This window comes from Prionailurus bengalensis, chromosome B2 (assembly GCF_016509475.1).
Source record: "Prionailurus bengalensis isolate Pbe53 chromosome B2, Fcat_Pben_1.1_paternal_pri, whole genome shotgun sequence".
Lineage (NCBI taxonomy): Eukaryota > Metazoa > Chordata > Mammalia > Carnivora > Felidae > Prionailurus > Prionailurus bengalensis.
The window spans coordinates 152,055,533-152,081,436 of NC_057349.1; the positions used below are offsets into that span (position 1 = coordinate 152,055,533).

General features: G+C 57.1%; 1 protein-coding gene across 2 annotated transcripts; it reads right to left on the bottom strand.

The window, feature by feature from the left end:
• Nucleotides 1-9,927: 9,927 nt before the first annotated feature.
• On the bottom strand, nucleotides 9,928-19,330 carry DLL1 (delta like canonical Notch ligand 1). 2 transcript variants are annotated; one of them, XM_043592805.1, is made up of 11 exons: nucleotides 18,342-19,325; nucleotides 17,837-18,133; nucleotides 17,064-17,124; nucleotides 16,566-16,823; nucleotides 14,664-14,724; nucleotides 14,010-14,140; nucleotides 13,717-13,886; nucleotides 13,387-13,603; nucleotides 11,059-11,863; nucleotides 10,742-10,859; nucleotides 9,928-10,618 (listed from the first exon to the last, which is right to left on the bottom strand). In XM_043592805.1, exons 1-11 carry the CDS (start codon nucleotides 18,393-18,395, stop codon nucleotides 10,613-10,615), a joined length of 2,178 nt encoding a protein of 725 aa, XP_043448740.1. In that variant the 5' UTR covers nucleotides 18,396-19,325; the 3' UTR covers nucleotides 9,928-10,612. The 2 variants fall into 2 exon arrangements, with proteins under 2 accessions (XP_043448740.1, XP_043448739.1); XM_043592804.1 differs by having other exon boundaries at nucleotides 13,717-14,140; nucleotides 18,342-19,330.
• Nucleotides 19,331-25,904: the final 6,574 nt, after the last annotated feature.

Below are 25,904 nucleotides of genomic sequence, written 5' to 3' on the forward strand. Positions count from 1 at the left end.
ACGCGTCCTGCTGCTCCCGCCTGCTGCCATGTGGGAAAATGCGTAGCCAGCATAAACCCTGTCGCTCTGAATGTGTCTCTCGTGCTAACCTGAATCTTCACGTCTTCTGGACCAAAGTGAGAAAGTGAAGGTATACAACAGAGCACGCATTTCCGGGGCAAGTCGGATCCTGCGGACAAGACGGGTTGTCGGTGAAGCAGAGAGGAGCCGCTCTGAGCCTCAGCTGCTGGCGGGAAGTCCTGGAGCCACGCACCTGAGCACCTGCAGGGATCACAGTGGTTCTGAGTCGGGGCTGGACCGCCTGTGTCTCACAGCTGCCTCACCCCTTATGGACTCAGGGCCCTCGATCTTTCCATCTGCAAAGTTCTTCACCCCCTTTACCCTTATCGGTGAGCCCTGGGTGACGTCAGGGGTAAAGTCTGCATCATTTCCAGGAGACCCAGTCCCAGCACGCAAGGTGCTCTGATGCCAGAAGGAAGACCTGGACGACAAGATTCACCTGAAAATGTTTGCAGCTGGTGGCACTGAGCTCAGCACACCTAACTGGGGTGGGCAGAGGACCAGCAGCAACCCCGCCCTTCTGATAAAGCAACAGAAAAGCCCAGCATCACAATGAGAGAAATAAAGTTCTCAGCAGCAAGGAACTCCCCACTGGCCCCACATCTTGACCTTGTTTTGCAGGCTCCTCCTTCCCTTCTTCCACGGTGTTGGAACCTACCGGGTGACACAGGCACCAGATAGATCGCTTGTCTGCAGACGGCACACGACCTGGAGGGAGCTCCGGCTTCACAACACTATGAAGCCTCGTGGCCTGCCACGCGGGCGGCCTCCTCAGGCCCGTGGTTGCAGAGGACCACGCCTCTGTCTTCCTGTGTGGTTCAGGGAAGACTTCCAGAAGGGGTGGGTCAGCAGATGAGGGGGAGCCTCCTGGATGGCAGAGGGAGAATCGTCATGGACAGGATACAGGAGTACAGGACGTGTGACAAGCACACAGGCCCACTACCAGTCCCAGCCTCGGTTTCCCTGTTGACAGAATAGAGATTATGCCTCCCACTTAGAATCCAAGATTCCCAAAAGTCCAGAGACGGTGAAGTGAATCTATTGTAACAGGCTAGAAATAGTTTTGAAAAGATATTTAAGTAGGATCAGTGGCCACCAGAAGGCCGTGGGGTGTGGGGAAAATGTCAAAAACCTCGGTGGACTTCGGTCTTCACGTCTGAGAATAAGGGTTTTCTGGGGGAGAGCCCCCCTCCCATAGCTCCTGGGGGAACGTCTGAGGCCTTGCAGGACGAGAACAGGCTGGGGCCCCTGGGGCCATGACAGAGCAAATGCCAACATGGTGAAATCCGGCTGTGGACACCTGTCTGCTTGCGGGTGGAGCACCAAGCAGTTTTCTCTTTGCGGCTCCCGGAGCCTCTGTTTCGGGCACGATGATTCTTTTGCTTACACTGACTGTCTATAGCACAACATTAAAAGGCCGTTTGTGCTAACGGGTTGGTTTAATCAGTATCATCTGATAATCTGAGCCGTAACATTGAGTTTAGGTTCCGATTTATTTTAAAGTACTTTCAAACTGGTTGGATAATTGTTCAAACTTCATCTGATTTGTGTCGGGTGGAGATACGTTGAGAGCAGGTGTTCAGTGTGGGGTGAAGTGCGTAGAGCCTGGGATGTGACGCTATCTGCCGCCTGGACTCAAGCCGGCCTCCCTGCAGTCTTCAGGTCCCGGCATCTACAGACTCTGGTCTCCCGGGCCGGCCAGCGATATGGCCCGGACGCGTCACGCCCCGGCGTGGCCTGCTCCTGCAGCTCCCTCGGGGCTGTGGCAGCATCGGGGTCCCTCTCTGTGGCTCCCAGCTCCGCTGTGGTGGGGCCGCCGTGGCCAGCACTGCAGGCTCACCTCTCCCTTCGGGAGGACACGCGAACGCATAGGTCCCGGCTCCTCGTCCCCACCATCTCACCGACGGTCTCCATCCACCACTGCCCCCAGCCTCAGGGGTACAGCGTGCGGGAAAAACGCAGGCGTCGCTTTCTTCAGCCACACGCCCTAAGCTCTCCTGTCGCGGAGCCCTAGCCCGCTGGCCCAGAACACGCAGAGGCCAAGGGCTCAGCGGGTGAGCCCCGGGCGCCAGGCACCCTGTTCACGCCGGTGCCCGAGGTCAGGTGTCCAGAGTTTCCACAGCTGCAACAAGCTGTCCCCGCAGAGGCCCCGTGACACAGGTGCTCAGATCCAAATGGAGTTAAAGCCAAAACGAGTCGGGGAGAAGTCCTTTCTCTCTGCCAGAGGGTCCGCCCAAGCAGGTGTGTCTACACCTCAGACCCAGCGGGGTGGGGGAGCCAGAAGCACGGCTGGGAAGGGCTGGGCGGCGGCGTGAGGAGGAAAGTAATAGAACTGTTACCCAGAAGGATTTCTGCCTTGTGAAGTCAACGATTTCCTACAACCGGGAGGGTGGCGGGGCTGGAGCCAGAGTAGGCGCCGGCCTTCGTGACCCTCACGGTGGACGTGTGCACAACCTCACTCACTCCACCCACACGGCTGCCCCCAGGCCTCCTCAGCCCCTTCCTCCCTCCCCAAACTGTTCCCAGCCAGTCACCCCGGAACCTAGTCTGGGTCCAGGGCCGTTGCGGCCTCCTGGATCCCTCCGGAAAGCCGCTGGGAGAGGCCACCTTCCCAGCTGCAACCCGTCCTCCCGAGGGTGCCAGCGCCCGCGCGTCTCGCAGAGAGGCCTGGCCTCAGGGGAGAAAGGGCCAGAGGCAGTGCCGAAGGAGCGGAGAGGGAGAAGGGGGACACTGGAAGCTGGTGACGCCGACCGCATCTGCGGGGGTGGGCCTCTCCGGACGCGGACCGAGGAAGCCCCAGAGACCACACACGCAGACCGCAGAGACCGGCGACCCGGCAGGGAGGGGCCCTTCACGGCCCCCCACCCCGCCCCACTGATTTGCGTGGAACATTTCTTACCGAACCCCTGAGCAGTGCGGACGAGGACTGACTGATGCAGGAGCAGAGATACAGCTGAGAACACAGTGTGAGAAGCTTCCTTCTCTGTGGATTTCTAGAACCTGTCTCTGCTGAGGTCCGCTAACTGGGGGGGCAGGGACTGTGGAGGTGAGGGGCGTCCAGGGCCACTCTCCGTCTTCACCACGGCGTTGGTCTCCCGAGCACACAAGCCTCTCAACACTCGTCCGACTGTGAGCTTAATATGTGTGCGTCTTACTGCGCCTAAGTTATACCTCAAAGTTGTTTGGAAAAACAAGATGGGGGGTGCCTGGGGGGCTCAGCCGCTTGAGCCTCCGATCTTGATTTCGGCTCAGGTCCTGATCCCAGGGTCCTCAGTCTCCACACCGAGCATGGAACCTGTTTGAGAGTCTTTCTCTCCCTCTCTGCCCCTCCCCCTGCCATTCTCTTGTGCTCTCTCTCTCTCTCAAAAAAAACCCCCAAAACAAAAAAAGATGACCCAATTAAATAAATACATAAAAATATATCCATAAAGGAAACCCAACATAGGGAAGTGTTGGCTCTAAATACACTCAAGGGAATCTGTGGAGGGGACGTTTCCAGAAGAAAGTGTCACCTGTCAGGCTCACCTGGCTGGGCCCTGCACCAAGTCTGTGGTCCGCATGATGTCAGTGGCCTTTCTAGCCTCCACAAAAGGAACTAATTATACTCACTCAGGTGTGTAATGAACTCTAAACTGATGTGTTTTAAAATACCTGACACACAGTAGGTCCTCACTAACGGGCAGTGGGGGTACCTGGTGTGACAGAAAGAATGTGAACTCAAATAGCAAACAAAAAGGACTTTTCAGCCCCTCATTTAACAAACTAAAGTGGAAAACAGCTTTTATACACTATTCATCAGATTGGTGAATAAATGCTAAAATCATGATACATATTGTTGGTAAAGAGCAGCTGGTTGGTTTATGTAAATTGGCATAAGTTTTCCAGTGGGAATTCATAAAGAGACAGCAAGTGTCTTTACAATGTTCATTCCCTTTGACAATATAATTCCACCTAAAAATCTATTATAAAGGAAAAAGGAGACACAATGATTATGTAAAGATATTCAATAAATACTATTCGGATGCTAGAATTTGGAAACAATCCAAACATCGAAAGATAGGAGAAAGATCAACTCTATCAGGGTGCAGCTGGAGAACAGGACACACTTGTTCTCCACCAGATTCTTTCCAGCTGCATCATACAGTAAACATTTGTTTATTACATCATACATACATCATACAACACATACAATATGTACATACATCATACAATAAACATTTGTTTATTGGTTGGTTGGTTGGTTTGAACAACAAATGTTTGAAGTAAAGTTCTTCAAGCAAGACTTGGTTCAGTCCCTCCGTTCAGAAGACCCAGGGGTGTCAGGGTGTCCAGAGAAGAGGGGTGGGAGAGCCTCACCCCAGCACCTAACCCTTCCGCCTAAGGGACCTGACCCCCACTCCCATCTGCTGACGACAATAATCACACGGGCGCTCTACCCAAGCTTCAGGAAGCGAGACCCCCTGTGTACTCGTAGGAGGGGAACAAAATGCAAGCAGGCTTCGCCATGTTCCCCATCTTTCCTGCTGAGCTCCTAGGAACAACCTGGCATCTTATTCAGCACTTATGCCCACTGCCAGAACAGGGCAGGGCACAGAGCAGGTCTCAGTGGGTATGGGAGTCAAAGAGACACATCGAAAAGGAGGAGATGCTTTCCAGGCAAGAAGAGAACAAGCGAAGGAGGCAGGCAGACATTTAACAAGCATGTTTCACTTGACCTTGGGATTTCGAGGTCACACTACCCTGGTAATCAAGAGGCATTTTGTTACCCAGACTCTTATCCTTTTCAAGAAGATGGAGAAGGAAAGAAATTTGGGGGAAAAAGAGTCCAAGAACCTACCTCTGACCCCATCTGCCCTCCAGGTGCAGAAACACATACACACAACAGATGCCTTAAAGTACTTACCCAGGGCGCCTGGGGGGCTCAGTCTGTTAAGTGTCCGACCTCAGCTCAGATTATGACCTCACGGTTCGTGAGTTCCAGTCCGGCGTCGGGCTCTGTGCTGACAGCTCAGAGCCTGGAGCCTGCTTCCGATTCTGTCTCTCTCTCTCTCTCTCTCTCTCGCTGCCCCTCCTCTACTCGCACTCTGTCTCTCAAAAATAAATAAACATTAAACATATATATATGTGAAAAAAAATAAAAATAAAAAAATAAAGTACTTACCAGTCTGCCGGGGGCCTCCGGGCACCCCCTCGAAACTAAGAGAGGCTTGGAACATCGCAGGGAAAGGACGTGTGCTAGTCCAAATGCTTCATTCGGCAAACTTGCCGGGGCTGCTCCACTGAGGCTGGGCTCCCTCAGTCAGTGGCTTCGGAGTCCGAAACACCCCCCCGCCCCCGTACCTCCTGCTCTGCCTCGCGTCCTCGTCCTCACAGGCAGTAAGAGGCAGCAGCTGCACTTGCTGCAGGAAGCGGGAAGCGTCAGGAGAGAGGGCTCAGTCCTCCACAGCAGCCTGCTCACCAGCGTCACCGAGCAGTGTGAGGACGCCACTCACCCTGTGCCCAGGGAGGGAGGGAGCTGCAGGACCTCAGCACACTCCAGGCTGCCAGGTCTGATCTCAACATTTGCTTGGAGAGTCCCCACCTACGGGAATCTCCTCTGGGCTGCTGAAAGGGAGCTGCTGGGCAGGTCACCCAAAATCTGTTGATTGAACTCTCCTTGAACATTTTATTTCTCTCTGTTCCTCCCCATTCTGCCACTGCCTGGCACCCCGTGAGCCTGCCGGGTCAGGACCGTATAAACCAGGGGCCCCTTCCTGTGTTGGCACTGGCAACAGCCCAAAGGCTCACTAGCCTCCCTTTCCTCCTGATTGGAGGAACACAAAGCCGGCAGAAGTCGTGCCGACTGGCCCTGCCCTCTGGGTGGCTCAGGCAAGCTACCATGAGACCGGGGTGACAGGTACAGGCACCTCGTCTGGGGCATCAAGAGAGGGTTCCCTGGAAGCTGGCATTTTGAGGAGGAGCTGGCTAGACAGCAGAGCATCCAACAGATGGAAAATTACATCTGAGGCCTGGGCAGGAGGGAGGGTGGAGAGTGTGAGGCAGCAGCCAGCACGGCTGGAGCTGAAGTGACAGGCGGGATACAGGTCACACAAAGGACAAACCAGGTTAGGAAGTTAGACCCTTGCAGCACCTGGGTGACTCAGTCGTTGAAGCGCCCTATTCTTGACTTTGGCTCAGGTCACGATCTCATGGTAGTGAGAGCTAGCCCCCAGTCAGGCTCCATGTTAAATGTGGAGCCTGCTTAAGATGCTCTCTCTCCCTCTCTGCCCCTCCCCGCTTGCATTCTCTCTCTCTCTCTCTCTCTCTCTCTCTCAAAATATAAAAACGAAAAAGAAAAAAGAACTTTGAACTTCATGCTGGAGCAGTGGATGCCTTCGCTGGTTTTAACCAGGGGTGACACACTCAGAGCTGTGCTTTGGGAAGCCCCTGGTAGCCCGTGGGGAGTGTGGTCCATATGGTGCTGCCCCATGGAGACCCTTAGCATCTACCTCTCACTGGCGTGGTGAGTAACGGGCCAACAGGCGGAGCCTGGGCCCGGACCCGGGACTGTGGCACCAAAGCTCCCAAGCAAATAAATTTTTGTCTCAGCCCATTTGGTTTGCTTGGTTTCATCTGAACACGCAAACGGGGAAAACCTCCCTACAGTCCACTGCGTTTGAGATGCGTCATCTCATAGACACGGCCTGGCACGCACATCGGTCAATTACACCACGTGTGTGTGTGTGTGTGTGTCTCTTCACCGTATAACTCACCTTCGTGCATCTGCTCATGGGAGGTTTCAAACGTACGGAGGAGGGGAGAATGGCAGAGTCAACCCCACCAGGTGCCTGCATCCGGCTTCCACGAGTGGCCCTTCTTGTTCCGCCCGCGTGCCGCCCGCACTCCGTGCCCCATCTCGGGTCATTTTGAAGCAAATCCCAAGTGTCAGAGGTAATACCGTCTCATCTATAAATATGTTAGAGTTTTTCCTCTAAAAGATGAGGGCTTTTTTTTATTTAACAGTAATAACCTCTCACATCAAAAAAACCCGATGAGTACACTTAAATATCATTAAAATGCACAGCTGGCTCTGAATGTTTTTAACCAAGTTTCTTCCAACCCCTTCCATCCCCTTCCGTTCTTCTTACGCCCAGGGGTGTCCTGACTGTGTCCTTCAGGGGTCTGATCAGATTCGTGTTCACCGTTCTTTGCAGAAATACCTGGTGAGTGGTGGTGTTGGCCGGTCTGAATCAACAGTGCGAAGCGAGTCACGGGGCCCCAAGTGAACGGTCCCGGAGCCGCTCTCGGGCTTTCACACAGGTGGCCCTGTCTGCAACCTGGCAACTACTCGTTGCTTCGAGCTTCCCAGCGCACGCAATTAGAAATGTGGTCACTGCCGTTCCCCACCGAAGTGGCCCAGGGCTCACGGGGAAGAGGCAGAGCCCGGGCAGAGGAAGCAGCCACGGGCCTGGGGCACCTGCTGAGCCTGAAAGGCGGTGCCCCTGAGGACACAGGGACACTGCCTAAATCTGCAGCAGCGACAGACCACGACCTGCTGCGTCCCAGGTGGCTTGCGAGTCTGTCCTGCCACGAACAAGAAGGGAGTGTGCGCCCTGACTGCAGAAATGCAGACTCAGCAACACTGAAGTCCTGAGGGTTCTTTGCACTGTTCTTAAGTCTCAAATTACGTCCAGACAAAGGAAGACACCTCAGGAGAAGCACGTGTGCCTCACCTCACTCACTAGTCTCACTGGAGTCCCGGGGAGGCTGGACGGTAGAGGCCCTAACGGGAGAGCCCGGCTGGGTGTTGTGCGAGCCTTTCTTACTGCGTGGCCTCAACCCACACTCAGGGTTCCTCTCAGGACCAGGAAGCCCGGCGCACGGCTCAGCGCGGCTCCGGCTGGAGGGACCCGCCCCTCTCGCTGTTCTGAGCGCCCTATCGCTCCTTCCTGCCCCGGCAGGGCACTTGGAGAATGTGGCTGGAAGTGGTGGCACTGGCCACTGCCTGGCAGGTGAGTCACGGCAGGTCGACAAAGGCCCCTGTTTTTATCTGGCTCTTTTGGATCTGCCCACCTGATTTCCTGCTGCAGGTGACATAAACCCTGAAAGCTGAGAGGCCATCTGTAAACGTCAAACTAAAACATTATTCTCAGAAGGGACTCAGGGAGTCCAACAGAGCCCTGGGAGCTCCAAAACCTCAAGTTTTAAGTCTGATTTGTTCCTCAGGCACTTGCCTCAGAGGAAAGATGGAGGGATTTCCTGACTTCACAAGGCTGAGGAGGTGAAGGTGAGGTTACCTTTGAGTACTTTGAGGTCCTTTTATGGAGTGGGCTTCACAAGAATCCCAGCAAACTCCGTACTTTTGAAAATAGATGAGCTCTCCAATTTATTACCCACACCAGGCCACTTCTGAAAGTGTGAGGGAGCCACGAACACTACTCCAGGCTGGCAAGTGTGAACGGGTGCACGGCCACCAGCTCTTACACTGGATCCTGACTCCCGAGGGCAACACTGGCAGCTCCTTCGGTGATGCTAGAATATGCTGCTAACCCTTTCCAGTGAGTCTGGGGCGCAGGGCAAGGACGGAGCTGGTTCAGAGCCCCGAATCTGCCCCACTCACACCCTGGCCCTGCCACTAACTTCTTTCCATGGAGAAATCCCTCCACCGGAGCCCTCACCTGGAAGGGGCTATTCCAAAATAACAACCCAGGCGACCCAAAGGGTCGGGAGAGACTGGGTTGTGTCCGATACAGAAGCATCCACAGAGGGGTGCTCCAGGATTTGTGTGTGTCGTCGAGCCCACCTGGTGTTGTTTTGGGGGGTCTCGCTCATCTGTATACGTAAGGACGGACGTGCTGACTGGTTAGCACACATGCTGTCCTCCCCCCTCCCCGGAAGACCCCACAATTTCCACCTGTACAGCAAGTGCCGGTGGCATAAACTTATCATGGTCACTGGACCAAGAACAGCTCACTGATGTTTTCCCTTTGGGTGATTAGACCAGTAAGTTCCGTTCCTCTCCCTGCTCCCCTCTGACCCCAGAAATAAGCCACCTGTCCCAACATGGGCTTGTCATCTTAGCTGACAAAGGACACTGACGCTCTGGAGCCACCAAACCACACCGGTGATGAGGCCTACTGAATCCCCAGGTCCTGCTGTCAATGAGAAGCTGGGTGTCCGACAATTATTGAATAAATTATTACATAAATTAACAAATAAACTGGGGTACGGAGCCCGACTGCCAGATTTGAACATTAACTCTGCCGCTGACTGACCCTGAGCGAGAAGCTTCACCTCCCCAAACCTCAGCTTCCTCTCCTGTGAAAGGAGTAATGCCAGCACCAGGAGTAACCAGCCCAGCCAGGCACAGCCGTTTCCCCGGGGCCGGTAGTCAGCGCTCAATAAAAAACATTTTTATCTTACCGCTCTCTGTCCGCCCACAACTGTTGAGTTAGAAGGCAACGAACTCTCTCGAATTGACTGGAAATAACCCATAAACAAATGGATGAATAGTATTATCCTAAGACAAAAAGCCTTTGCCATGGCAATACAAAAGTGTCTCACGGGTATTTGATCCCAGATGAGGCTCTGTTCCAGCCCCTGAATAACAAGGCTCAGAAAGGTGGCCAGCTCTGAGGGTCCTCGGACCCGTCAGCACGATGCGGAGTTGCATGTGCCTGTGACACCCCCGGCGAGCCCAGGGGCCGCTCAGGAGCCGGCCAGCCTCCCTCAGCCCCTCCCGGAGACGCCCTGGTGATAACTGTGCAGGCTTCTCTGAGGCAGACAGAAGCCACTGCAACCAGGCAAAGACATTGAAAATCGACAATCAGAAGCCATTTCTGTCTAGAGGGAGCGAGCACAGGGCGTGGTGAGGAAGCACACCTCTAGTCGTCGTTCATAATATTTATTTTGGAAAAATATTTTAAAAAGGATTTTCTTCATTAACAAAACAGTAAAAAACTCAAATAACATTTGCACAATATTCCATAAATACATTTATATACAAAAAAATATAGTCACATAGACCCGAAGTGCCTTTGTACATATTTACCAAAGATTTAAATTATAAAAAATGAACATCACAAAATACTCAAGCTTTACAGATATCATGAAAAATATTTTTACAAGTCCAAAAAAATAACACACATTTTTTTTCCACCTAGAAAAAACACATTTTAGTATCAAAAAGGACGATAAAGGCAGTGTTTGTGATTCTAATTCAAGAAAAGACCGGCTCATGAGAACCCAAAATATACACTTCAGGCAGTGCATGCTTCTCACGTAGTAATTAAGTCCATTCATTTAAATATATATTTTTTAAAAGCCAACTGTCCATAGTGCAATGGGAACGTCCTAGAAGGCAGTGCAACAGGCCCCTTGGCCGCCGCCGAGCTGCAGCCACGCCGCGTCCCCAGCTGGCCTCGGAAGGGAGAGCCGGCTGGGTCCGGATCGGTTCCTCAGCAGCAGTCCGTGGGTCTCCCTTTCCTCTTTCAAGCAGCATCCACTGGGGCATATATCCTTGGAATTTTATTTAATTTAAGAGAAACGGGAACTTTGCCGTATCACTTCCATTTCACACCTGGTGGGCCCACAGGACAGGATGGGAAGTTAGCTCCAGACAGAGGTCAGCACCCTCTGACTTCTCCCCACCCCCCCCCCCCCCCGCTTCCGCCCCGAGACCAGGCCCGGGCTGCGCACTGACCTCGGTCGCTATGACGCACTCGTCTTTCTCCTCTGATATGACGTACACTGACTGGTACTTTGTGTCTTTTGAAGTAGAATACACGGAGTCTGGTCTTTTTCTTTCAGGTGCTTCTCCACTGAGGGGAAGATAAAAGAACCACAAGAAACACGTGAGAACAGGAAAAACTGACCAGCGCCGGCCCAGAGTGCAGCACCCCCTTCGGGGGTAAAGCTCAGGGGTAGAGCGTCTGACCGCAGAGTGCGGCACCCCCTCGCATCGGGGCGCCCTCCCAGGCCGGCCTTCCCGCGTGTCCCCTCCCGGCCCGCAGCACGCACCCCCTGAGCGTCGGGGTGCTCTTCTCCTCCCCTGCAGAGCCCTGGGGCTGGCCCTTGGCGTCACGCTTGCCATGGGGGTCCCTGGCGGCGGCCGCAGCGTCGCCCTTGAGGTCCTGCACTAGGTTATAATCCACAGCAGGGTAGCGGGCCTTGAGACCGTTCTTATCAGCCCCGTGGTCCCCGTGGAAGTCAACCTTCTTGTTGGTGTTCTTGATCTGCGTGGCCCCGATGACGCTGACACAGATGTCCTTCTCGCGCTGGCAGTTGGCCAGGTTGTTCATCGTCTCCGCCTCCCCACGGCAGGGCTCGGCAGGGGGCCGGTCCTTCTGCAGCCTGAGCCGCACGCAGACCACGGCGGCGGCACAGCCCAGCAGCAGCATGAGGACAAGCACCACGCCGGCACAGACGGCCACCCAGGGGAAGGGCCCGGCCTGGCCCTCCACGTACTTCTCGGTGAGGTCCACCACCACCGCCGGGCCCGGGGGCGGCTCAGGCAGCAAGAACTGGCAGTTGGGGCCCCCGTAGCCCCGGGCGCACTCACACAGGTAACGCCGGTCCCTCTCGTGGCAGGTGGCCCCGTTGTGGCAGGGCGCGTGCTCACACCTGCTGACAGGGGCACTGCAGTTCCTGCCTGTGTAACCTGGGGGACAGGTGCAGGAGTACTCGTTCACGCCGTCCCGGCAGGTGCCCCCGTTGGCACACGGGGAGGAGGCACAATCATCCACGTTGTCTTCGCAGCGCCTCCCGGAGAAGCCAGCCTGGCAGCGGCACAGGTAAGCATCACCAAGGTCCACACACTGTGCACCTGGAACACAGGACACATTCTGAAGCCTTGCCACGTGTCAGTCCTGCAAGGTACACCAGGGATGCGAGACAGACGAGGCAGCCGTGGCCTGGACACAAACATCAGGGGAGGGGTCTGGTCCAGCTCTAGCTCAGTAAACTGCAAACAATACAGCTGATATCTCATTTCTTTAAGTATTTTTTTAGCGTTTGTTTATTTTTGAAAGAGACAGAGTGCAAGCAGAGGAGGGGCAGAAAGAGAGAGAGGGAGACACAGAATCCGAATCGGAAGCAGGCTCCAGGCTCTGAGCTGCCAGCACAGAGCCGGACATGGGGCTTGAACTCGTGAACTGTGAGATCATGACCTGAGCCGAAGTCAGACGCTCCACGACTGAGCCCTCCAGGCGCCCCAAATTTATTTAAATTTAAAGAGAGAGAGAGAGAGAGAGAGAAAGAGACAGAGTGTGAGTGGGGGAGGGGCAGAGAGAAAGAGGGAGACACAGAATCCGAAGCGGGCTCCAGGTTCTGAGCTCCCAGCACAGAGCCCGACGCGGGGCTCAAACTCACGGGCCTTGAGATCATGCCCTGAGCAGAAGTCGGACGCTGACTGGGCACCCCCGCAGCTAACCCTCCCAGCAGCTCCGCTCCCACCGGGGCAGTACACGGCGCTTTGGCTACAGCGTTGCATTCACTTTCACGACATCCCACAAAAGACCCGGTTTGCAGATGAGGAAACTGAGGCTTAATGAGGCTGATGTGCTTGCCTGCAGTTCCACAGTCAGTGAAAAGAGCAGGGTTGACAACAGAAAAGAAGAGGAAGAAAGGAGGGAGTGGAAGAGGTCTCTGTCCTTCGAGAGCCAATCTGTTAAACCTCCTGCTATTCTGCCTCTAAAATAAAGCAGCCAACCTTTCTGTTGCTTCAGTGGGTAGAAACAAACAGGAGGCAGAGCCTGAGCCCACAGGACCACCACGCCCTCTGTACGGCACGTGGACAGCAGAAGGACAGGGATTTCCTCTCTGTCAATCATCGTGGCTAATGGCGAAGCTCACAGAAGGCCTGGCATGTCTGGCCCCAGCTTCTCTCCTCTACCCACTCACAGGGGAGCAGGGGGCCCGTCAACAGACCACACTTCTGCACAGACACACCAGACGGTTATGTTTGGGTGACAGAGCTGAGCCGGGCTTCCCTCCAAAAACAGTCGCTGGGCTGCCATTGGAGCGCAATCTACTGAATCATGGCCCCGACTCAGACACCTGTGGTGCGATATGACCTTGAGAAGTCATCCCACCTCTCTGCCTCAGGCTCCCCCTGTAGGACGTGAGAATCCACACTCCTGCCTGCCTTTCTTGCTCCTTGAGCATTTCCAGGCTGGGGGATAACACTTCTGTGAAGAGTTTCTGTTCAGTTGAAAGGGCTCCATAACCTCGGGGTAGCTTGCAAAGTGACGTGTTTGGTTGGAAACGAAACGCGTGTGCTCTCTAATGTATTCTCATCAGTGCTGACCACCTGACAAAGTCTCAGAGCGGCTGGGGCTGCCGTCCTACCATGAGAACAGGGTGAAGAGCTGCAGGAATCCACCTTCTTCTCACAGTTAAAGCCGGAGAAGCCCAGGGGGCAGTGGCAGGTGTACCCTCCTTCGGGGTTGTCTGAGCACCGTCCCCCGTTGAAGCAGGGGCCGTCGGCACACGCCATGGCACTCAGCTCACAGATTCTGCCGTAGAAGCCGGGTGGGCACGTGCAAGAGTAGCCATTCTCAAGATCCTGCGTCGCAGAGAAGATAAAGCGCTGTCACAGGGTCGCTCCAAGAGACCCACGTGATGCGTATCAAACCAGCGCCCCCGTTCAACAGGAAATCCTGCTGGGGCCGGACTCACCGTGCAGCTGCCTCCATTCCTGCAGGGGCTGGCGCCACACTCGTCGATCTCCGTCTCACAGTTGGCCCCTGAGTACCCCGGCCGGCAAGAGCAGGTGTAACTTCCCTGGCCCGTGTTAGTGCAGGTGGCCCCGTTCCTGCAGGGCTTGTGGTGTGTGCAGTAGTTCAGGTCTGCGAAGGGCAGAGGTGGGAGAAGGAGGAGAGAGAAGCCCAGGGTGAGACTCAGGGAGACCACATCTTCCCCGTGACGAAGCCAGGGAAGCCCAGGGCTGCTGGATGGGGCTGGGGGCTCACCCTGGTTGCAGAAGAGGCCACCCCAGCCCTCCTGGCAATTGCACTGCCAGGGCTGCTGGCAGGTGCCGTGGAGGCAGCCTGGGTACCGGATGCACTGGTCACAGTACCGGCTCTGCCAGCCCACTCTGCACCTAGGAAGAGAGCACGTGTCAGGCAGGCGCCGGCACCACCGGGCTCACGGTCACACACACGCCCGACCCATGAGAAACCACCTTCCGGCGACACCAACACGTCTGGCTCTCAAACGAGGCAGAACACCAGAGTCTCCTCGGGACCCTGCAAACACGCCAGCGCCTCAGAGGGTCTGATTTCTGGGAGTGAGGCTCGCTGAGACAGCATTTTTAGGGGCTCCCTAGGTGGTCCTAGGACGCCAAAAAGTTTGGGAATCCCTGAACTAAACCCATCTTCAATGTCAATTCCTTGCAGACAGCTATCCGTACGTTCCCATAACCACCGAGGGGCTTCCGTGACCGACAACCCGTGACTCTACGTGTTTCTGTATGTTTACTAAGTAGAAACACAAGAGTAACGGCTCCAACCCTGAAAGCCAGCTACTCTCACCTGAAGTTTTCAAACCATCACCCAGAGCTACTTTACAAATACACCAGGTACAAGGAGAAGCAGAGAAGAGAAAAACCCCTTTTGCACACTTACTTGCACTCCCCTGGCTTGTCACAAAACCCATGCAGCTCGTCGCATCCTGGCAAGCAGATTGCTACAAGCAAAGAGAAGACACGGGGTCAAGCCCCACCCCAAGATCCTCCCCAACACAACCGGGGGCTGCTGCCACAATGCGGTTGGGACAAAACTTGCTCAGCTCAGTTGGCAGACCCAGCGGAGTTAATCTCCATCTGTGGAGTATCCACGGTCCTGCCTGGTAACTGCGGACTTCACTCCGCCCTGGGATGAGCATTCTTCTTAACACAGCGGCTCCAGGACAAAAGAGCGCGGAAACCCCCACCCCCACCCCATCCCCTTTTCTTCTGAGAGGGTCAGAAGTCCTTCCCCCTCCTCCTCCCCCACTTCCCAATTCTATGCACAAAGCTCCACCTCTTAATACCCAGAAAGTGTGTGTGTCGATAAGGGTGGACAGCTGGTATGCAGAGTACCAGGGCAAGACAGCTGCTCTATTGTCTCTGCTCTCCCAGCAGCTGCCCCAGTGCGACAATACCGCCTCCCCCGCCCCCCGCCCCCACCCGCACACACACCCCCGGCGTGTGTGTACACACACACACACACACACACACACACACACACACACACACGCGTGTGCGCGCGAGCCCTTTCCGCCAATGGGAGCTGGCGTGCGCTCCCGCCGCCTTTGCCCGGAGAGATCTAATCGATGGCACGCGCTAGCTGGGGGCGGGGAGAGGCTCCAGTGTTTGAATAAGAAGAAAAAAGTTTAAGTTTACGGCTCCCCCGCAGCGAAGAAGAGGAGGGAGGGGAGCGGACGGAAGGCAGCAGGCAGGCCAGAGGTCCCCGCGGGGGTGGGGGCTGATGTGGAGCTGGCTTCCTTCACAGAGTTATGAAACTCATCGAAGAGCTGCTCCAAGTTTGTAAGACAACAGAGCCCGCTCAGGCCCGGGCGCAGCTCAAAACAATGACCTACCCTCACCCCCAGGCACGAATCAGAACTGAGAGACCTCCCTGGCAAGAGGTTCTGGGCCTAAGGACAAGGAGGGAGGTTCGCCTGCTCCAGGGCAGGAGAAGGAAAAGTCACCAGGGTTTCTGGGGAGTTCCAGGGCCCACCCAACCCCTAACTAGAGGGAAACCCAACCCCTGGGTGTGCAGACTGGCAGTGAGGCCTCCGCAAGCTGAAGAGAGGCCTACCAACCTGAAGCAGGCCCAGGAGCCAGCGGAAGCCTCGCAGGCCTCCCGCTCTCCACCAGAATCACGGGACAGGCAGGGCCCGTCGCCTTTTGGTGAAGGTATTTCTTCCCCAGGCAAGGTGTTTTTGTGAGCGCAGTGTGCACTCTGGCAGGCGGGCCCCTTCCCCTGTGGCTCTTGCCTACCCAGGCCTCAGCTGACACACACGGTCTCCTGTCCACAGACCCCTATGAGGGACTATGTCATTAACAACACACGTGCATCACGCAGAGTATTTGCAAATACGCTCAGTCTGCAAAAAGGCCAAGCACACCAACTCTAGAAAGAAAACGAAGCATTTTTCCAATGAGACGCTGTCCTGGCAAAGAGAACTGGTTTGGAGCATGCGCCTCCACATACAAACTCTCCTCTCTGTTCCTCCCTTCCTTCCTCCTCTCCCTCTCCCTCCGGCTCACTTCCTGACCCCTGGCCCTGTCTCCAAAATCCTCCCTGATTAAGAAAGGCAGCTTCCCATAGCGGAAGTTAAGACTTCTGAGTTGACCCCAATCCCGCTGCTGGCTAGCTGTGAGGTCTCGGCGAGTTTCTCCAGCTCTCTGGCCTCAGTTTCCCCACCAGGGCATCACTCCACTGCTGACATCTGAGGACCCCACTAGCTCACAGAATACTCCCACCCCCACTCCCTGGGAGCTCTGGCCTGGAAGTAGACCAAGGAGGGAAGCAGGAACTCACGTTCAGTGCAGTACTGGCCTTTCCAGCCAGGATCGCAGACTTTTTCCCCCCTCTCCCCGCAGGTGAAGTGGCCGAAGGCGTCGTCTCGGGGGCGACAGAAGACGGAGCAGCCGTCCCCGTAGTAGTGCTCGTCACACACAAAGCGGTAGGAATACTTGAGGTCTGTTCGGCCGCTGCTGTGCAGGTCCTGAGACCACTCCTCGCCCACAGTCAGGTGCCTCTGCGTGGCCAGGCGGCTGATGAGTCTTTCTGGGTTTTCTGTGGGAAGACGGTGCTCCCGTTGGTTCTGACCAAGAACCCAGAAGCTTGGGGCACTGGGGGAAGTAGAACTGACGTGTGATGCAGGGGAGGAGGCCATAGGCCCTCCACCCAGAGCCTCCTGCAGGAGTTTGCAGAATGTAAGCACAGAAGCTGACTTCTGGTGGAGACAAGAGGTCAAGTACGTACTGACTGGGGAAGCTGTTGACTTGGTTTTGGAGTTCTTTGATTTGTTTTTACCTGTTGTGAGGTCATCAGGAGAATCTGTGTGAAGGGCTTCAATGATCAGCGAAAAGGTGCCCTGGGAGAAAGGGGGAGGAGACAGAAGATAAACTAGAAATGTTAAAAACCAAAACCCAAAGGAATGCTCTCGGGTCACCCAAGTCCGGAACCGCCTGGGGTGCGGTGCAGATCTGTGTGCCCAGAGCAGGGTCTCCGGACATCTCTTGCCTGTTTTCACTTTCCTCAAGGAAATGGAAGAACTTTTTAAAGAGTGGTTTCCTGACGTGTTTTTTCAGCCTGTTAGTACAGGATATCACATTAAAAAAAAAAAAAAAAAAAAAGGCTGCGAGTAGGCGGGGCTGCAGGGATTGTCATCAGTCACCGGGTGGGGGGGGGGGGGCTACACACAGGGGCCAGGGGCTGTCATGCTGCGAAGGCAGTTCAACCTGTCCATAGACAGGGCAACGAGAGAACTGTCCCCCGAGAAGGCGCTCGCTGGACCGGGGAGCTACGGGCAGAGGCCGGTTCCGAAACCTCCCAGACCCTCTGCCTCTCGGCCCCGCGGTAGCCCGGCTGTCACTCTGCCGCCTGAAGGGTCACTCGGGGCGTGGAGGCGATGCTCCGGGCCTGGTCCCTTCCGCCGCCACCCTGAGGACCGCGGCGCCCGCCCGCCTCCCCTCCCCGGCACCCCGCCGGTGCGCGCCCCCAGCGTGCCTACCGCGGGGCTGACCCGTCGAGGCCCCCGCCCCGCCCCGCCCCGCCCCGCCCCGCCCCGCAGGTGCAGCGCTCACCGGCCAGGTAAAGCCGAAGGGGAAGCGGATGGGGTTGCTAAAGGCGGGGTCGGCGCCCGCGCCGTCGGGCAGGCTGAAGGAGTCCACGCCCAGCACCGGCGTGACGGCGCTGCCGTAGGTACAGGGTGGCTCAGGAGACACGCTGGCCTGATAGTGCTTGAGGCACACGCGGAAGAAGGTCCTGCAGGCGCACGGCGGCGGCCCCGCGCCCCCGCGGCAGCAGTTGCGGTTTCCCAGCAGCCCCTTCTTGTTGACGAACTCCTGAAGCTTCAGCTCGAACACCCCGGAGGTCCAGACCTGGGGGAGGGGGGGGGCGGGGGGCGGGGCTGAGGGCGCGGGGCCCTGCGCTCCGAGGCTAGCTTTCGGGTTCACCGCGGGCTCCGCCGGCCCGGCTCGCCACCCCCCCTGCGCCCCCGGTGCCCTGCCTGACGCCTCGCGGCTCCCGGGTGCCCCATCGACACCCGCCCTGACAGCGGGGCCCTGGACACCCCAGCCGACAACTTACCTGGCACAGCAGGGCCGACACCACGGCGAGGGCCAGGGCGCACCGGCGGCCCATGGTGCACCGCTGGACGCGCTCGAGCTCCCCTGCGCCCCCGCCTTCGGGCCCTAGAACTGCGGGGGGTGCCCGAGGGTGGCCGTGGCCCCCCAGGAGCGTGGACAGAGAAGCGCCGCCGCTCCGCCGCGGGCCGGGGTGATCAGGGCTCCTTTCTTCCGGAGCCCGTGTCTCCTCTTTCGGGGGCTGCGGTCGTCCAGATCCGCCCTGCGCGGGTGACGGCGCTCTGGGGGTGCACGAGCAAAGGGGCTGGCTCTGAGCCTGCTGATGGAGCCGCAACTTTCGGTTTTCCTCCTTTCTTCCAGTCCACCAGTAGGTAGGGGTCGTTGGCTTCCTGGTTTTGTCTCAAGCTTCTTCCCAGGAAAAAAAAAGGGGGGGGAGGGGAGGAAGCGTCCAGATTTTCAGCTTAATTCCCAAAGAGCTTCCTCCGAGTCCGATTAGAGAGCCGAGGTCTGGAAATCCCACCGGCGAGGCGATAATCCCGGGCCCCGCGGAGCGCGCGCAGGGACCCCGGCGGCGGCGAGTGTGCGCGGCGCGCCCTGCGGCTCGGGCCCTTGTCACTCGGCGGCGGCGTGCGTGCCGGGAGCGTCCCGGACTCGTGTGTCCCGCGCCCCCGCGCAGACACGCGTCTCCCCGAAGGACCCAGCCGGTGCCATCCACATAAACAGCACGGGGTCCCGGCACAGGGCGGCGGGTGGCGAGCGGAGACGCCGCGCCACGGCTGCGCGTCCGGTGCGCGCTCGGCCCGGCCGCTCTCCGCGGGTGCGCGCCGAGGTCTGCGCTCGCCGGCGCCGGCCGCCCTTATATCCCGCCGGCCGCCCGCATGGCTAATGAGATGCAAATGAGCAGCCCCCCAATCTGGCGAGAGCTGTCACAAAGGAGCCACTTTTCCAAACCCTCCTCTCAATGGATCGCCAAATGGTCAGTGAGCTGTAAAATGTGCAACCTCCTCCCCGCCCCCACACCTCCCCGCCCCCGGCCCTCCCCTGCCCCCGCCCCCGCCCCCCGCCTTCCTCCGCACCACACAAAACGCGCTCATTTACATTCCTGCAAAATGTTCGCCGCGAGAATCCCCTGCGCTCGCGAGGCGGGGGCCCTGGCCGCGGCCCCTCGGCTCTGCCGCCGGCCGCAGGCTCCCGGAGCCCCGCGGGGACACGCGGGGACGCGCGGGGGCGGTGCCGAGCCTCCGGCCCCGCCGAGGGCCGCCCGCCTGGGGCCGCCGGACGCGGCCTGGGACACTCGCCCGGCCGACGCGGCGTCTGCGTGCCGTCTCCCCGCGCGGGCCGGGCCTCGGGGTCTGGGGGCGCGGGGGCCGCGAGCGTGGTCGGAAAGGGGCGGGCGCGCGCAGCGGGCGGGCGGCCGTGAGTTTCGGGAAGTTTGGGAAGGTCTGACATCGACGAGCCACCCGGCCGAGGACGGCGACGCTGCGTCCGGGAGTCCTCCGAAAGCAGGGCTGAGGCGAGCGCGGCGCCCCCGGGGACCCCGGAGTCCCCACGCCCGCGGGAGGCCGCTGGTGGGGGCGGGGTCTGGGTAGCGCTATGCGCCTCCCTCCCCCCCCCCCCCCCGCCAAGCTGGGAGATCCTGACGCCTCAAACTAGTGCCCGCACCCCCGCCCCGCACACGCGCGCGCGCACATACACACGCGCGCGCGCACACGTCCTTCCCGGAGCGATTCTCGGCCACCGCCACCTTTCCTGGGTGTCCAGCCCCTCTCTCCTGGGTATTCCCCCCTCGGCCTCCCTCCGCTTGGTAAAAAGTGAGTTTGGTGTGTGTCGTTCGCGTGGCTGTCATTAAGGCAGTCTGTTATTGTGCGAGGCTGAATCAGTGGCTCTTTGTGCGCTCAGCTGTATGGTAATGCGGACCGCACCTGCTCCCCGCACAATGCCGAGAGAAAGAGCTCCCCTCCGCGCGCGCCGCGGCCTCTGCAACAATGTCCGGCACATGTTCTAAAGACCTTCCAGCCCGCCCCCCCCCACCCGAAATCTTTACACAACCATCACCTTATTAGGTTTTTACACGTCCATCAGACACTAGAACTTTTGTTTTCATTTTTTTTAAGGGAAATGAGTTTATTGGGAGGGCTGAGAACACACGTATCACACAATGAATTATCTAAATTGCTCTCATGCTTGTGTGCTCAATGCAGAATTAAGGTGGCGCATGGACCCCTACTCTGGCATCCAGCTTCATTAGGCACACTTCGGGGTCTTTTTTCCCAACCCTGTCTGCTCCCTTCCCCCTCCCCCAGCACCTACGGCGGTGTCATCAGGGTGGAAGGTGTGAATGTGGGAGTAAATGTCACTCGGTGTGTGACACAGCCCCAGGGTGCCTGGCCACAAGGGCCTCGCCGCAGGTGTGCTACAGCCACCTTATTGGTGGGAACCGGTGCTGTCCTGGCAAAATGTGACCTTCATTGCAGTGGGTGTGGAGATCACAAAGTACTGTTTAATGAGCAGGAAGAGAGGAAATACCAAGTAAAACCACTGTAAACAACAATCTAAAATCACTTGGGGACTCAACCATGGCCATCCTTCTGGACGTTAGGCAACCAGAACCTTGTTTCTTTGGCTCCCAAATACCTGTAAAGTTCCTGAATTGACAGATCTGTACACGTTAGGTTTTCCACTGCTGCCTGGTCAAAAAGCAAAGAATGAGTCGAAAGTAATGTGCATGTAAGGGTGAAGTGAGAAAGGCAGGCTTGGACCCCACCAGAACCCCCTACTGTTTGGTTCAGAACAAATGGAGACTTCAAAGATGCTACACCCCCGGGATGGTGGCAATCCCAGTGTGGCCACCCTTTGCAGACTTTGTAAGGATGTGCTACATCCCCACAGGGCCGGGTCAGCATGAATCCTAATTTAATCTTGCCACCTAGTGTCAGCATCCTTTTCTCACTACATCCATGTTTCCTCTGAAAGCTAGTTTCTGAGAACTTTGCTCTCTCTACAGCATAGAAGTTGGTGTGTGTGTGTGTGTGTGTGTGTGTGTGTGTGTGTGGTGGGGGGGAGCTGGGTGGGTGGGAGGGAGGTGAGAGGGTTCCAGGAGCAAGGGAGACACAAAGGAAGAAAGGAATGTGAGCTCTAAATCCTCTGTGCCTCTGAGTCTGAGAGTAGATTTCAGTAAGAAATGAAATTTCAGGAACCTTTTAATTAGAAAATGGAAGTGGGAAATAGTCTCGTCTGAATGCCTGTTTAGAAAACTGGAAATAAAAAGTTCCACGCGCAAGGGCTTAAACCTTGGGGGGAAAAGACTTGCCCCAAATCTTTAACAAACCCCCCTCAGTATCAAGTATTTGTTAAATTGACGTGGCACAGATTTCTCGATTACAGCGGCAAAGCGGAACTGAAAGGCATCGTAAAATCCATCAGAATCCTGCCCAAAGCGTTCATTCTTTTCCAACTTAATTTATGCCACGCGATTCTGTGTTGGGGAAATCAAGCAGAAAGCCCTTTTCTTCTCCTTCCTCCTCCTCCTGTTCTTTCCTCTTCTTTTTTTCTTCCTCTCCTCTCCTCTCTCCTTCTCCTTCCTCCTCCCCCTTCTTCTTCTCCCCCCTCCCCCTTCTCCTTCTCCTCCTCCTCCTCCTCCTCCTCCTCCTCCTCCTCCTCCTCCTCCTTCTCCTTCTCTTTCCCTCTCCCCCCACCTCACGCTGGTCCCTCTCCCCCTCTCCCTTTCAAAGCTGAGCTAACGGGAGACTGTTTAACTTCTGTGTTTCTGTAGGGGCCTGTTGTAGTTTAACTCCTGCACACCAGTAGCTGAGATGAACAAAGGAGAGACTCGAGGTCCAACTATTCATCCTTTCTTTGCACTTTAATTTTCATTGATTGGGAAGACAAGGGGAGCCCTTAGGGATTCAGGCTGAAGGGGGGGACACGCCTTTAGACGCCATCAGCCCCCTAGCCAGCCATCTGCTCCGAACCAAATGGCGTTTTTCCACTCCTGACTGCGTGTCTCTATACTCCCGCAACGCACTCTGAACCCCCTAAATGCAGGAGGAGGCTCCAGCTAGAGTATGTTAAATAGACTTGCCTCCACGCCGGCCCTAGTGGCCAGATCCCCTCCTCCCGCACACCATAAATCCTCACCTTGCTTATTGGGAAAAAGCAGGAAACTTTCTTTTAAATACTTTTTGATTTCTCAGCAAATTTACTGTACAAAGTGAGACTCATTAGGGCTTAGAAGGCACCCAATCCATCAGACACAGGAGAGGACACAGAGATTTGCTGCCTGGTGGTGGGGGTTTAGTTTTGCCAGGCATGCATAGCTCATAGCCTGAATAACCTAGTGGCTAGGGTAGGCTCGGGTTGTATGACCAGAACCATGGCCACAACAACTACAGCTAAGTTCCCTGTTTACTGGAGACCCTGGTTATTTTCCCCATCATTTTGTTAGGCGACTTGGGGGGAAAGGCTCCCAGTCATCATTTTATCAAATTAAATGTGGCCACCTCAGTACTGGTGTGACCAAATACTGTGGACACCCAAATCTGTTTCAGTCCCCTTTTGCCCAAAGAAAGGTTCTATTCTCAGGGTGTGTGTGTGTGTGTGTGTGTGTGTGTGTGTGTGTGGTGGTTGTGGGAAGAGGAAGGAGGGTCTGGGCAGATTGCAAAAAACAATGCCCAGAATAGGCTCCAGAGTCTAAGCCAGCCACAGGTTCAGTTTTCTGTATAAACAAGTCTGGAGACTGGAGTGATGTTTGTGTTTTCTTACACCAACTGAATACTGTATACCCAACAGAGAGGTTCTCTTATTCCTGAGAAGAATTAGAGTCCTTGTTCAGAACAACAAAATAAAAAAACTTCCAAGCAGCAAATCTGGTGTTGATCAAACATGCCAGGTTACTAGGAGAAGGAGGAGGAGGAGGGGACCTAAAGCATGTTTATTAATTAGTATCACATCCCCCAGCAATACATCCTACTGCCCCTTCTCATCAGTCACAGTTTGGGGATCTTTTTTTTTTTTTTTTTTAACCATACAACGCTATTACAATCCCATTGACTATGTTCCCTATGCTGCACCTTCATCCCCGTGACTTATTTATTCCACAAACAGAAGCCTGTACCTCCCACAGCAGTTTTGGAATCACAAAGTGGTTAAAATAGCAGACAAATTGACCAACTTGCTGTGAAGGTGCAGATCTCTTCCGTAAGCCCTGGGTCTGTGTAGTGTAGTCACTAGGGACGCTTACTTCTTACTTCTTAAGGCTGTCTCCAGTCTCCCAGAGCCTCACACACACTGACCCCTATGGATATACGGATCTGTTTAGACTTGACTGAGCCCTGTGTGGATCTGTCGTTGAAGGTACATTCTGACCTAAGCCATCCATTCATACCCAGCAGGGAAAAAGAAGGGGAGGCGGGCAGAGCTAGCTTACATTTAGACACTGGAGGCCTCCCTGTTGCTGGAGAATAAACAGGTCACAGCAAACCCAGTGAGGCCCCATCCATAGCCTCTTCTGACCTCCTGGGGCAGCCCCCTCATAGCAGAGATGGCCCCACAGACAGCCAGGACAGTGACTTTGGCCCGGCAGGTTCATGTGGGGCGTGGGGGGGGGGGGGGCTAGTGGCAGGAGGACAGACCCCAGCAGGAGAAGCAGAGGTCCTGACAGTTTCTCCTAAAGCTTTCCCTTCTCAGAGCAGTCTGGGCCGCTGGAGACTGTAAGTGGCACGGTGGCCCGGCCTTCCCGGTGGGGCAGGGTCATGGCGTGTCATCTAACCTTTCCTTTTCAGTGGGAGTGGCGGCCGTGGCGCGGAAGGGAAGGCAGGTCCCAGTCCCACGTGGTTTCGCGTGGCGGTCGCGGTGCCGCGCACGGGGGACACCCCACCTCCGCGGATGCAGGGGCTGCGGGTGGAGGCCGCAGGTCCGCAGCGAGTTGCAAAGGCATGTGCTGATTTGCATGAGAAAGGGCGAGTCGCGTGCTCAGCTGGCGGCCCCGGCGCAGATGACGGGTCCCCACCCCCCGCGCCGCTCCCCTCCCCCCCCCCCCCCCCCCCCCCCCCCGTCCCGGGCCGCGGCCGCGGCTCCCCGAACCCGCGGATCATCTGCTCGGGCTGTCCCGCGCTCATCTCCATGACAAAGCGCGTGTTTACCTGGCCCGGCACCGGCGGGCACGCCTTTGTCCCGGATCGGATGACCGCACAGCTGCTCCCGCCGCCGCGCGCCCGCCCCGAGTGGCCCCTCAGAACTTTCCTGCTACTGAGCGCGCGGGGGCCCCGAGGGGGGCGTGGGGCGGAGGCTGCTGCGGCCCGGGAGGGGCTGTGCCGGACCGCGGCGCAGTGCCGGAGGGCTCCCCAGAGGTGGTGGCTCGGAGAGGTGCCCGCGATGGGTTGCAAGGGCCAGGGGGGCATGGGCGTGAGGCCGGTCACCCCCGCGAGCCACTGGCAGGTGCGGCGCTAGGGTGACGCAGGGCTACCCCGAGGGCCCAGGTCGACTTCGGGACGGGCCCATGCCAGCCGCGTGCGGCGACCCGGAGCGGTGGCAGGGTCGCGGCGCGCCCTTCGTGCGCCCCTGGAGGGGTGCGGCCTCTGGGAGGCCAGACCTGAACGCGGGGCCGTCCCCTGTCCGCGTCCGCGGCGGGAATCCTCGGTCCCGGGCCCAAGCGGCGCACCTGGAAACCGCAGCCTCGGACTTGGCACACAATGAGGAAGGGAAGAAAGGGCGTCGAGGGGCGCCGTCCGGCCGGCCCTGTCCCCAGGCCCTACTCCCCCAGGGCGCGCCCCCGCCCGGAGGGGGGGGGGGGCGGCGGGTCTCGGGCACCTGTCGCCCGGGCCCTGGGGCGGCCCGTCAATCACCCGGCCGGCACGGGCGGGGGGCGCCTGGGGGCTGCGACCCTGTGCCCCGAGGTTCTAAAACGGAGTCGCCCGGAAACGTGGCTTGGCCCGGGGCCCTCCCCACGGAGGGTCCCCGCCGAACCCGCGCAGCCCGGGGCCGCGGCCGAGGAGCCCTGGGCGAGGCGAAGCTTTCGAGCGCGCTGTCCTTCCCACCTCCCCACCTCCCCTTTTCTGTGAGCATCTGCCCGGGGGAGAACAGATGTGGGCACCTGCGGTGACAGGCCGCATATGTTCCATCCTATTCACAGGCATTCAGACGTGGCCACAATGAGCAGCCTTTGTGCGCACAGTCACTAAATATATTAATCTGCACTCCCCAGAGCACCGGGCTGTTTAATTTTTCACTAGCAATAACATCTGATCTAATCCTTAAATCGGCTCCCGAAAGCCTGCCCTCCCGCCCTCCTTTTTTCTCTCTCTCTTTCCCCACCCCCTCTCCCGAAAAACGTGTGAAGCTATTCAACCTTCCACCTGTTGCCCGCTGAACTGGGCGTGGTTCTTGCAACATCTGATGTCGGTTCGGGCAGCGGGTGGGGGTGCGGGCGGGAGCGACCGTGTGGGGGCCGCTGTTGGGCCACATGGGCGTAGCTCGGGCATGTTTATCAGAAGGAAAATAAACACAAAGTGCAGAGTGCGGCTCCCCAAATGTTGTGCAAACAAAGAACGACAATTATTAAACAGCTTCC

Coding starts and splice junctions, on each gene's coding strand:
- DLL1 (XM_043592804.1), bottom strand. CDS start 18,395: ATGGGCCGCCGGTGCGCCCTGGCCCTCGCCGTGGTGTCGGCCCTGCTG. Junction 13,604..13,716: donor GGAATGGAGGCAGCTGCACG/GTGAGTCCGGCC, acceptor TCTGCGACGCAG/GATCTTGAGAATGGCTACTC. Junction 11,864..13,386: donor CTCTTCACCCTGTTCTCATG/GTAGGACGGCAG, acceptor CCTGTGTTCCAG/GTGCACAGTGTGTGGACCTT.